The following is a 13,068-nucleotide window of genomic DNA, read 5'->3' as shown; positions in this document are numbered from 1 at the left end:
AATGTTAAAGAGGTACAGATCCTCATTTGGGGATGAGGAAGGCCCATAGGAAGGGTCGAAATGGAAATGAAAAGCAACAAATAAATTGGGGTATTACAGCGTATCTGATGTTGAATTGGTGGAGATATGAGAATTCTAAGAGGGGAGTTCTTAAGGAAAACCCAGCAATATTTGTGCTTGGCTTGCACTTTTCTGGCAGGATAAGCACAAGTGAACTTCTAACAGTTCAGCAAAAGCCAGTTGAATTACTCTGTACATGTAAGGTCTGCTGCTCAGTTTTTTTTCAAGCAGTGGTTTTCAAACTGCAGGTTGTGATCCACCAGTGGGTCAAGAAATCAAAGTTTTAAGAAATGAAGTGTGAAATGAAACACTTAGGATAGAAAATATCAGTGAGTCACACACATAGTAAGGGTTAGTATTGTTTTATGAAACTCTTAAAAAATACATTGTACTGAATTGTGGTGTAAAACATTCTTACTCTAGGTTGTGATGGTGAGATTCAAAGTTGATGAAGTCACTGCTGTAGAGAATACAAAGAGAATTAAAACTGATTCTTTGTTCTCAAGGAACTTGAAATAACAGATTTTTTTAATGATGGCTACTCAGCATATGTTTGTTCGTAGCTCAGTTTCATGCTGGGAATGGGAATTCTAAACCCATTCTTGGGCAGTGGTTCTATGTAGAAAACTGCCTGAGGAGGAGGGGAGGGAGGGTGGAGATGGTTTATCTTAAATTTATAGGATTCTATTTAGGGTGTCTGGTATCCATTAAGATAGAGGTACTAATGTAAATGACCACTAAGTAAATACCTTTTTACATTTTTCAGAGACTTGGAACTATATTCCAAGGTGGGAGAAATCTTGTCATTAATTAATGAACTTGGAAGTTGCCATAGTTTTACAGCTTTTGTATTGTGATTACAAGTGAAAAGACTCCCTGTCTATTGAGTTCTTGATGGTCACCATTCCTTGCAGTTTGTAGACAGATGGCACTCCCAATTCAGATAGCTTGTTCCTGTTTGAAAGATTATATTGCTTTTAAAACTTTGCCAGAATGGAATAGATTCAGTTGATTATTTCCTCTTGCATCTCTGAACCTCATCTTTTTATAGCTCTCCTTCAGGAAACATACAATACCTAGTTTAAGCTCAAGAAGAGCAGTTTAAATGGGAAGTAGTTTTATAGACTTGTCCTTCATTCAAGTAATTGCTGTTTCCTATTCTGAAGCTCTTCTCCCAGGGAGAGCAAAGCTTTGATCACCAGTGCTGGCTGTTTTGTGCTTTTGTTATTGTAGTTTCTCCCAGCCCTCACCAGTGTTTATTTTACAGCCTGTAACGCTGTACATTAGAGGTACTGCTGAATGGTTTGTTTTGTTGTTGTTTGTTCTTTATAAAATCACTGTTCTAGGACTCTTTTCATGGAAGGAAATATTTCCGATTTAATGACTTTTTATATATTTGGTTCATTTCTGCCTTTGTAGCTTGCTGTCTTAAGGCAGGAGGAGCCAAATCCATGAGGACAAATGTAGGCAGGTTATACTTGTTTGGGTGGATGTTCTTACAAATGCTCGGCGTTCTAGTTAGTAGTGTGGTGTTTCTTGAGATTCCTGGGTACAGGCAGTTACAGTCCTATGATGTTTTATTTATTTATTGGCCATGCTGGGTTTTTGTTGCTGCTCGGCTTTTCGTGGGGGTTATTCTCTAGTTACGGTGCACCAGCTTTTCATTGCTGTGGCCTCTCTTGTTGCGGAGCACGGGCTGTAGAAGTGCAGTTGGCTTGTGGGTTCAGCAGTTGCGACTCCTGGGCTCTGGAGCACAGGCTCCGTAGTTGTGGCACAGAGGCCTGGCTGTTCCGAGGCATGTGGGATGTTCTTGGACCATGGATTGAATTCATATCTCCTGCGTGGGCAAGCAGATTCCTTACCACTGAGCCACCAGGGAAGCCCTGTCCCATGATGTTTTAACTGCAATTGTGTAATCTATAAGGTTCTGAAAATCAGAGATTTTAATTTTATTGGGTGGTTTGACTTGATCTGAGCTAGCTATTTGCTGCTTTATTTAACCCAGTTAGTTTGAGTTATCCATGTATTTCACTGTAAAGATGTTAATGTTTGTTTAATGCTTTTGAGATCATTAACCCAGCATTGCCAACGAAGGTCTGTCTAGTCAAAGCTATGATTTTTCCAGTAGTCGTGTATGGATGTGAGAGTTGGGCTGTAAAGAAAGCTGAGCGCCAAAGAATTGATGCTTTTGAACTGTGGTGTTGGAGAAGACTCTTGAGAGTCCTTTGGACAGCAAGGAGATCCAACCAGTCCATCCTGAAGGAAATCAGTCCTGAATATTCATTGGAAGGACTGATGCTAAAACTGAAACTCCCAATACTTTGGCCACCTGATGCCAAGAACTGACTTATTTGAAAAGACGCTGATGCTGGGAAAGATTGAAGGCAGGAGGAGAAGGGGACGACAGAGGATGAGATGGTTGGATGGCTTCACCGACTCGATGGACATTGAGTTTGAGCAAACTCCAGGAGCTGGTGAAGGACAGGGAAGCCTGGTGTGCTGCAGTCCATGGAGTCTCAAAGAATTGGACATGACTGAGCGACTGAACTGATAGTACATATACCACCTTAAAATCCAGAAAGCTCAGTTTCTGAAATCTGGCCCAGAGGGTTTCTCATGAGGAGTTACAAATCCATATTACTCATCTTGGTGAACTTATTGATTTTATTTCTCATGTATACCATCAGTCTGAGTGTGGAAATAGGAAGCTGGCCAGTATAGTGACAAGAACATGGGTTTTGGGATCAGACAGAGCTGCCATAATAATCTCCCCAGTCTGTTTTATCCTGTGTAAAATGCTCTCAGTGATACTGCCCTTAAATTTGATAGTAGTGATTAGATGAGATATTAGTTCCTTTTTAATTTTTTAAATTTATTTTTAATTGAAGAGATAATATTCTTGATCAGAATTAATTTTGTTTCTTTTTATAGTCTTATCCCAGCAGGAGATTTTTTTTAACTAAATGTGGTATTTATTACAATACTTAAAAAAAAACTAAGTAGGGTACCAGTGCTTTTATTCCACCTGTTTTGCAAAATCATACTCATTTCTCCCTTTCTCCTGTCTCTTTGGTCCCCAGGGGAACATGTAACGTCAAGGTTTAAAAACGAAGTGGAGCGGATGGGCTTTGATATGAACAATGCCTGGAGGATTTCTAACATCAATGAGAAGTACAAGTGAGTTGTATTTGGCCCCTGTGGACTGTGTTTCATGACCACTGCCTTTGCAAGAAACCCCAATTCTCATGTGGCAGAACATTTGAATTTAAAATTTTTCTTTAAAACAGAGTTTTATTTATTAAATATAAGTGCATGATTTTCAGAGTACTTGTTCAGCCTTCTGTTTCCATTGCTATCACTGGAGTGGAAAGAGATTCTTACTTAGTAGGATCCTGGAATCTTCCTTCCCGTCCCCTCCAGGCCTCTGTTCTTCTGGCACATGTACGTCTAAATACCTGTAGGCAGGCAGTTTCTGTTGTCCTCATCACTACTCGATAAAACACCTAGGAGCTGGTTTTTACGTGCTTTTACCCCAGATTGTATGAAATAGGCTTAAGTCTTATTCTGTTGTTTAACTCATTGATCTAAAACTAATGTCATAGCTATGATTGTTTAACCTTTAAATATTAATGTAACCGTTATTAAATATTTCCTTGGAAGGTATAAGAACTTTGATAGGGAAGGGCAGTTAATTACTATGATTTTGGTGATTGAAATTTCTATAAAATGAAAGAAAATTGTACAGAATTTTAAAATTAATGTATCCTTCTCCCAAGTTTCCCTGCAGCAGTTGGAGACATTAATCACTGTTACCTTTCCAACTGCCTCAAATTATGATAGCTATTTTCTTGGACTCTTTGTGGATAGCCATCAGAGCATTTCATGTTTTGCTGGAAAAACTGCAGCTGATTACTATATACAGCTCTTAACATGGACCTTGGCCAAGGAGGTGTTGCCAAGAATCAGGAGCTACAGATGTGTCATACCTTTGCCTGTTCTCAGCTGACAAGTCAAAGCAGAGAATCAAGGTGGGAAGGGGTCCTCAGGGAGCCTGAGGCTGCAACAGGCTTTGCTCACATGTAACCCACCTTTCCTCTACTGGAGAATGCTTATCTGCCAAGTGAGCAGCTCACACTTGGTGAAGAGCTGACTACTAGGTGATGTAATACTTAGAGGACAGGAGTATAGTGATCCAAATATTGGGTGAAGTGAGACAAACAAAACACCTACTAATATTTTCCCTAATGAAAACAGCTTTTTTCAACACAGCACTACAAGTCAACTGTAAGATAAAATAAAAATTAAATTAAAAAAAAACGGGCTTTTCCCCCCTTGAGTGTAGTTCTGAAGTGTGCTTTATAGAGATGATGATTAATAGCATACTCGCATCACTGACTTGGCTTAATGGGGCTGTGATTGTGTGTGCAGGTGGTGCTGACCTGCCGTGCTGCATCTGTATACCCACAGCTGCACCTGTTACCTACATCAAACAACACGCTAGTAATCCTATGAGGTCTCTGGGAAGTCGAAACTGTGGGCTCTTGGACTTCTTATGTTTCCCTGAAAGACTGAGGGCCTGGTAGAGTAACACAGACTTCCACCTGTGCAGTTGAACTGGGTACCTGTGTAGTTAGAAGTGATCCATATATTGGTTACAACAGTTACAGTCGAGTGAGTGCCTCTCAACTCCCTTTTTTTCATTGATTGTTAAGATGGCCAGATTTCCGAAAGGCAGCGTCAAGTGGGACAATCCAAGATAGTGTCACTTGACATGCATAACACTTAGGGCAGCCCACTCCACTGAGCAGGGCAAGACTTGGAGTCTTGCTCCTTTCTGCCTTTCTGCCTGGCTCTGGAGTGGCTTGGCGCACACCCTCACCCTGGCTCACTCGAGTCTCCCCTCCTTCCCTTCTCCCTCTTCCTCACCGTGCCTGTTAGGCTGTGTGGCAGCTATCCACAGGAGCTCATAGTGCCTGCCTGGATCACTGACAAAGAGCTGGAAAGTGTTGCAGGCTTCCGGTCCTGGAAGCGCATCCCTGCTGTCGTCTACAGGTAAGGAAGCCTGGCCAGCTCCAGCTTGGTCTGGCGCTGCTTCCCAATGCATTTGGTCTGTTACTTCTGGTGCTGCTAACCTGGGGGTGGGGTGGGGTGGGTTCCAGGAACTCTCCAGGCTATTTTGTACTTCCTTATTGTTAAAGTTGCTCGTTCAGTCATATACCAGTCAGTACTTCACTGGAACACTACCTGATGATTCAGTTGACACTGAAAAGAAAATTTTGATGAAAAAATGGCTGGATTTGCTATTTTAAGATCCTTCTGACTTTTTTTTTTTAATTTATTCATTTATTTATGGCTGCGCTGGGTCTTGTTGCTGCATGGACTTTTCTCTAGTTGAGGCGAGTGGGGGCTACTCTCTAGTTGTGGTGTGCAGACTTCTCACCGCGGTGGTTACTCTTGTTGCGGGGCTTGGGCTCTAGGGCAGTGGGCTCAGTAGTTGTGGCTCCCAGGCTCTAGAGCACAGGCTCAGTTGCTGTGGCGCAGGGGCTTAGCTGCTCCATAGCCTGTGGGATCTTCCAGGACCAGGAATTGAACCTGTGTCTCCTGCATTGGCAGGCACTTTTTTTTTTTTTTTACCACTGAGCCACCAGGGAAGCCCTCTTGCGACATTCTATGGGAAGATAATGTATTCACTGCTTTTAGCTTCAGTTGATGACCTTTGGATTGAGAGAGAGGAGTCCTGGAAAGTGAGAATGGGGAGTGTAGATATGTGATTGTCTTTGTGGTTGAAATATTGCCACAGGAAAGAAGTTTGTTTTGAGAGGGAGCATTTAGAGAAGGCTAGCGCTTGCCTGGTTGGAGAATACTAGAGATCAGAGGCAGGAGAGTCCAGGGAGCCAGGTTATAGAAGGGGTGGTGTTGTGGTAACAAGCACAAGTGTTAGAACCCAAGTCTTCTCTCTGACCTGCCTGGCTGTGGCACCTTGGACACGTTCCCTAATTGACCCCAGCCTGTTCCTGTGATGCTCTCAGCTCACAGGTATGCCGTGACATCTGAATGACTGCAAGACAAGGCTTCCCAATCAGTGTCTGGAATAGATTGTGTTCCTGAGGGCTTCTTTTATAATTCAGTGACTATCTAGCTGAGTTCTCACAGAATCATGTGAAGTTTTTCAGAAGTCATTCCCTCATGTTTTGGAACAGTTTCGGGTGTCCTTGTAATATTCACAGTCCCCATTTCATTTTCCCCATTTGCAGACTTTATGGACTCTCCTTGAATTTGGGCCAAACCAGTGAGGCTTAGTTAGAAGCTCATGCCAGGAGGAAGTCCATTGAAATACTGAGGTGGTAAGAAGGGGTTTAAAACTTCTTGTGTAATTCCTAGTGAGGTAGCCAGCTTGTTTTCTTAGCCCATGGAAGGCAGACTTTAGTGGCCATCCCAAAGAGGGAGAGATGTGAAAGTACACATTTGCTTTGGCCCAATGAAAGTCACTCAATTGCTCAGACTCTTTGTGACCCCCTGGACTGTTACCTGCCAGGCCCTTCTGTCCATGGAATTCTCCAGGCAGGAATACTGGAGTGGGTAGCCATTCCCTTCCCTTGGGGTTCTTCCCGACCCAGGGATCGAACCCAGGTCTCTTGCATTGCAGGCAGATTCTTTACTATCTGAGCCACCAGGGAAACCCATTAAATTTTCAATCTCAGTTTTCATCACTGTTGTTTTCAGACACCTCTAGAAAAGTAGGTCACCAAATTTACTTACCATTCAAGTGGTAAGGTTGACACAGGAATTAGAGAGCAGTGAAAGCTGAAAGGATTTATGAGTCTTATCAGTGATCGGCCCAGCTCAAATAGGGAAAGCCGCCAGCTGCTGCTGTGCGGCCAGCAGCTGTGTTAGATCAGCAGCCCTGTCACTTGTGGAGTTTGCTGACTTTGAGCATAAGGGGAGAGGACTCGCATTCTCAAAGCAGGGGTTGCTCAGTGAGGTTCTCTCTGTTGGTAGAGAGGTCTAATAAAAGTGTCGGCTGAAGAAGGATGGAGAAGAAGCACGGGACTCTTCTTTTCCCTTCCAGAGTTTATGCCAGAGGGAATGAGCTTTGTTAGCTCACGTGGCAGGATGCTTCTGAATCCAACATGTGTTTACTGAATGTAGTTGTCTGTAGATCGCTAATGACTCCTAAGGTTGCTGGCCGCACTTACTTGAAAGCACCACATTGAACCAGCATCTGATCAGTGCTTTCTCCCATGGTGACAAGAGCGTGCTTAATTGGATTTATTATTAAGATGGAGATTGCTTTAACACAGCAAGACAGTGCAAAGGCTACCCATCTGTAGTGCAGTTCACAGCTCTCTCACTCTGCATTGAGTGATTATTAGAAACTTCTAGTCATGGGGCTGTCTGATGGCTCTGACGGTAAATAATCTGCTGTGATGCAGGAGGCCCGGGTTCGATCCCTGGGTCGGGAAGATCTCCTGGAGAAGGGAATGGCAACTCACTCCAGTATTCTTGCCTAGAGAATTCCACGGACAAAGGAGCCTGGCGGGCTACAGTCCATGGATTCAAAGAGTTGGACACGACTTAAGCAACTAACACTTTCACTTTTCTAGACATTCAGGGAGTTTGACTAACACTAACTTTGGGATAGTTTAAACATTTGTATCTTTCTATATGTAAAATTGAAGAATTCACTGTTTAGTAGGGGACTCATCCATTGAACATCTTTAAGTTTTATTTTTCCTAGTTCTGTTTTAAAATGATAGAAACACTCTTCAGTGATGTTTAGCTACAGTGTTTTTGTTCTCTTTCATGCTGTCTAAAGCATTTAGAAGACTGCAGAAACTGCCTTTTGCAGCAATTCAGTTGCGATCTAGCTGTCATACTATGCCCAAGACCCAGGCTGACGAGTGCCATCTACTGTTCTTCTCGAGCGTTGCTGGGAAAAATTTCGGAAGAAAAGGATGTGCAGCAAAGGCCCCACCAGCCTGTTCTGTAAAGAGCTGCCGCCCCTCAGCTCGTTGGTTATCCAGCATCTATTATTATCTGCTAGTAGGCATTTTAAGAATCAATGAGGTTTTATTTATAGTTTGGCTCCATTCAGCAGTTGGCCTAGTTGTTGTGTTGGCAATACACAAGTATTTTCTATTATTTGTCTCTCCTAATGAGGGAGGATTTAAAAACGACAAACTAACTGATGATTCCAGTGGAATTTATTGTTGCCAAATTTAATGTTATTGTTTATGAGTTTTAGGATTAAAAACAAAAATTTTTCTCACATTGTCCTTTGAACAAGACATATAGATGCAATAGTCTGTTAAAAACCCATCTGTGCATAAAACATCCACATATGTTTTATGTGGATGAATGTGTATTGGGAAACAATTTTAATGTGAGTAAAGATATTGACTGTTCTCTCTAGGATATAGAATTTGGGAGATACTAAAATTGTTTGCTTACTAGCTTTTTACTCATTTATTTTGATAGTGAACTGACTACTTTTATAACGTCTAAACAGCTTTATTGAGATGTCACATACAGTTCACCTTTTTAATGTGTGTAGCTCAGTGTTTTTAAGTATATTCATAGTGTTGTACGACCGTCACTACACTTACTTTTTAGCACATTCTCCTCACCCTAAAAAGAAATCCCAGACCCGTTAGCAGACACTCCCCGTTCCCTCCTCACACTCCCTAGCTCTGAGTTACCAGTAAATCTATATACCGTCTCTGTAGAGTTTCCTGTTCTGGACACTGTATAAATGGAGTCATAATGTGGTCTTTTGTGACTGACTTCTTTCACTTTGGAACAATAACATACTCAGGGTTCATCCATGTTGTGACATGTTTAGAGCTTGATTCCTTTTTGTCAGCAAATGACATTACCCTTACAACTTTTTAGTTGCTAAAATTACCTTACTAAAATTCCTAATTAGGAAAAGCTTGCATAGACAGTGAGTATAATTTCTGGTCTTTTTTTCTTGAAAAAGGATCTTATCAGAGTATGGCTTAATGATGTTTATGCTATTCATTTCCTTCTAAGAGTTTACAGAAGGGTAACTGGCTCATTGAGCTATCTGCCTATAGTAAGAGCAGTTGTGACTCAATAAATCTGAGGAGCTTTTGTAAAGCAGTCTACTGTGGGCCAGGTAAATATTTCAGTCCCAAATGTGGGATCTTGTTTTGAAAAGAATCCTCAAGCCAGCCATAATTGCACAGTTGCTATGCTAGGTCCTGAGAAGTCAGTGAGGAAACAGATGTTTGTCTTAGCATCCATTAAGCTTGGATATTCAGGTGTAGTATTAAAAAGGAGAGATTAATGCTTCATTATTAAGTAGCAGAATTAGTGTGGTGTTGGTAGTTTATTTTTTACCCAATTTTCCAGAAGTAGTTACTCAAATATTTTCTTTATGAATGTTAATTTGTTTTCTGTAAGAATACACATTTATCATTTTGTTGGGTATTCTACAGAGGTCTCTAAAATGGGATGATAATCCAGAAAGATCCAGATAGATTTCATTATTCTTGATGGTTTATAAGACTTCTGCCCTGGGAGGCCTTGAAGTTAACCCATCACGTGCCTGCGGTCAAACCATTCATTAAGGCATTTAAAATCTACCGTGTCACTTCCTGTATGAACACGGAGTGTCCACATGGGGCCGCGGGGCTGGGTGCCATTGTTGTCTTGTTGCCCGCACAGGCACCAGAGCAACGGAGCAGTCATCGCGCGCTGCGGCCAGCCCGAGGTCAGCTGGTGGGGCTGGAGGAGCGCCGAGGACGAGCACCTGGTGCAGTCCGTCGCCAGAGCGTGTGCCTCCGACTCCCGAGCCAGTGGCCGCGAGCCGTCCAGTGGGAACAATCCCCGAGACGTGCCCTGCGCAGGAGACCTCTCGGATGTGGAGTTCGGTAAGGTGTCCCTGGGCCTCTGGCAGCAGTTTTTATAGCATCTGAGAACCTTTTCTTGAAATAGCCTTTTTCTTTTAAGACAGAATTTGGTTTCATAGAAGAGCGAGAGTGAAGCCTCAGTTGGCAGGATTGTTTGAGGAGTCATGGGTCTTGGCAAAAACCAGAAGACCTTCTCTTTCAAACTTGGTTTAAGAGGAATAGAGTGTTATCTTTCTTGCCATCATGACAAGATGGACTGTACATGTGATAGGGGACGTACACTGTGTTTCCAGACCATCAGGGAAACACTGGGCTTATGTTGTAGTCATTCTGGGTAGAACTGAAGCATAAGAGATTGTAGGCAAAATAGAAAACAAACTCAGGAGAGAAGTCCCATTGTATTTAGGTAGTTTGGGTTAGGTGGATTCCACTTAATCGAGTTTTTTGGGTACTGTAATAAGTGCCTGTGGTTCTTATTTTGCAACAATTCTGGGAGAGACAGGTTCATTTTTTTCTTCCTGCTCCTGATGTCCCCAGATTCTTCTCTGTCAAATGCTTCAGGAGCAGAGAGTTTAGCCATCCAGCCACAGAAGCTTTTGATCTTGGATGCACGCTCCTATGCAGCAGCGGTGGCAAACCGAGCCAAAGGAGGAGGTTGTGAATGCCCAGGTGAGGTGCACAGTGCTTCTGTCCTTGTGAGTCCAGCCCATGCCCGACTGGGTCTTTGTTCTCATCTTGAAATGAATGGGAAGCCGTGTTCCTCAGCCTGTCCTGAGAACGGCCGTAGCTCCTTGGATCCGTAATACTGCATGCTCTTTTCACGGGACACATGGCGGAGGGAGTGCAGGGGAACCACAGATTCTCCCTCCCGGGGCCAGCCTCTTGGGGATGAGGAGAGTCAGTTATCTCCCTTAAGAAGACCTGCTAGGTTTGGACGCTGCTTCTTTAGCGGCTTGATTTCTCAGCCTTCTAAAAGCTTTCTATTGTGTTTGACATTGGGTATGCTCATCACTGGCCCCACAGATAAGTCCTCACATGCATTTTACTTGAAAAACGTGGGGTAGAAATTGAAGTAAACACAAAACTCTAGTGAAGCACCTCAGTCCTGACCTATAGCACCCCTACTGTTTGCATACTGGCTTTCTCCAAGAAGGGACCTCTTGGGTGCCAGTTGTGTGCCGATGGAGCAGGTAGAGGCACTGAGCTCCTTATTCAGATGTGAACTAATCGCTGGAAAAAGCAGTTTGAGTACGGAATTTGAATGCAGAAGTATGTGGTTCTGCTAGGTGTTTCTCAGAGATTACAGAGATGCAAGTTAGCAGAGGCCCAAGAAGTAAACCTGGGGTAAAGTAGAGGAGTGTGTGTGTGCACGTGTGTGTGCACGCGTGCCCTCAGTCATTCAGTCATGTCTAACTCTTTGTGACTACATCGGCTATAGCCCACCAGGCTCCTCTGTCCATAGGATTTCTCAGGCAAGAATACTGGAGTGGGTCGCTATTGCTTACTCCAGGGGATCTTCCTGACACAGGGATCAAACCCACGTCTCCTGCATTGGCAGGTAGATTCTTTCCCACTGAGCCACCTGAGAAACCCTCAAGTGGAAGTACACAGCTTTTTTTTTTTTTAATGCTTCTATTTTATGTCGGTATCTTCTTCACATGGAGAAGGGAATGGCAGTCCACTCCAATAGTCTTGCCTGGAGAGTTCCATGGACAGAGAAACCTGGCGGGCCACAATCCGTGGGGTCACAAAGAGTCAGACACAACAAAGCGACTGACACACACACATCTTCTTCACAAATCCTTCCTTTTCGAAACGATGACTAAAAATCAACCACTGTTTTCCTCTCATAATAAAAGACTGGGCTAATGGTCATCAAAACACCGGTATTTCATTAGTCAGCAGCTACAGTGGATTTGTTTTATAGCCAGTTTGCTCCTTTTGAACTTGGTGTTGTGGATGTTAAATTCACCATATTTGTGTTCTCTCTATTGTTCTCTCCAGAGTATTACCCAAACTGTGAAGTTGTTTTTATGGGGATGGCAAATATTCATTCAATTCGGAGGAGTTTTCAGTCTCTGCGTTTGCTGTGCACTCAGATGCCAGATCCGGGAAAGTAAGACCTTGGCCTTGGCTTTAAGTTTGCACTGCCCTTTTTTTTCTTTTTTAATGAGTTGGAGGGGGTCTTTCTATTTTTTTGGTAAACTTCAGTTTTACCATGAGTCCATGGGTGTTCTCCTTCCTGTGTGAGGATCATGCAGCAAAAAGGAGGAGCTGGGAGAAAAATTTAGCCCTTTGAAAGGTTTGAAAATGTGCAGCAGAGAACAGGTCTCAGCCCTCAGAACAGAAGGACTGCTGCCTTATTTTTCCTGGGCCCTCTTCTTTCTCTTCTCCATGTTTTTGACTCATAGTGACTTAATTCTTTGTTTTCTGACATCCTGTAGTGACACTTAACCTCCTCTGAACTGGAGTGTTTTACCGTGAAGAGTAAAAGTGTATTCATCATGTTTTAGAAAGGGTTAAACTTTTAAACATGCCAGGAGGTCAGCTCCTTTTACATTTGCTTCTGATTTTAAACTACTTTCTTATTTACTAAAGACATTACCATGATTTTTATTGCTTATTAAAAATGAATGGCTGGCATTTGCTGTGAGGAAGGTGAAATAACACCCCTCCCCCCAAGGGAACTGTTTGAATACAAGATAAATTAGGAGGAACGCTCTGTAAAAACAAATATGGACAGATAAATATTTAAAAGCCCCTGTTTTACTATTTCAGGAAGCCAGAAATGGTGCCAGAGAAGACAGAATTTTCTCTTTTCTGGTGTTTGTGCTAGAGCCCATAGCAGTTTCCCTGAGTTCTGTTCAGTAGATCTCATGATTGCATCAATTATGCAGCATTCTTTGATTTATTAAATTAGAATGGCTGCCTGAACCACTTGTACCAACTCCTGGTAGCAAATGATTAATTTCATCATAGTTGCAATCAGCCCAGAGGGTGAAGCAGTTGTCCTTGGGGAAAAGCCTGACCGAAGAAATGATGGCTGCCTTGCCTGGAGGGTCAGCGGTTTGCATCTGCTACACATACTTAGAGCCCAGCTAGTAATACTCCTTTCCCTGCTGATGGCACACAG

General features: G+C 42.8%; 1 protein-coding gene across 50 annotated transcripts in view; it reads left to right on the top strand.

The window, feature by feature from the left end:
- MTMR3 (myotubularin related protein 3) overlaps positions 1–13,068 on the top strand; it is a 124,873-nt gene that overhangs the window by 95,641 nt on the left and 16,164 nt on the right. For all 50 annotated transcript variants that reach the window (XM_081542616.1, XM_081542606.1, XM_081542595.1 and 47 more), the window contains 5 exons: positions 3,141–3,237; positions 4,999–5,112; positions 9,751–9,956; positions 10,473–10,604; positions 11,940–12,051. In XM_081542616.1, the coding sequence (XP_081398742.1) occupies positions 3,141–3,237; positions 4,999–5,112; positions 9,751–9,956; positions 10,473–10,604; positions 11,940–12,051 (661 nt within the window). The remainder of the gene's footprint in view (positions 1–3,140; positions 3,238–4,998; positions 5,113–9,750; positions 9,957–10,472; positions 10,605–11,939; positions 12,052–13,068) is intronic.

The sequence above is a fragment of the Giraffa tippelskirchi genome, chromosome 11 (genome assembly GCF_054371585.1).
Source record: "Giraffa tippelskirchi isolate mGirTip1 chromosome 11, T2T-mGirTip1v1.2.pri, whole genome shotgun sequence".
NCBI lineage: Eukaryota > Metazoa > Chordata > Mammalia > Artiodactyla > Giraffidae > Giraffa > Giraffa tippelskirchi.
Note: the sequence above shows the minus strand (reverse complement) of the source record. Positions and strands in the feature narration are given on the sequence as shown.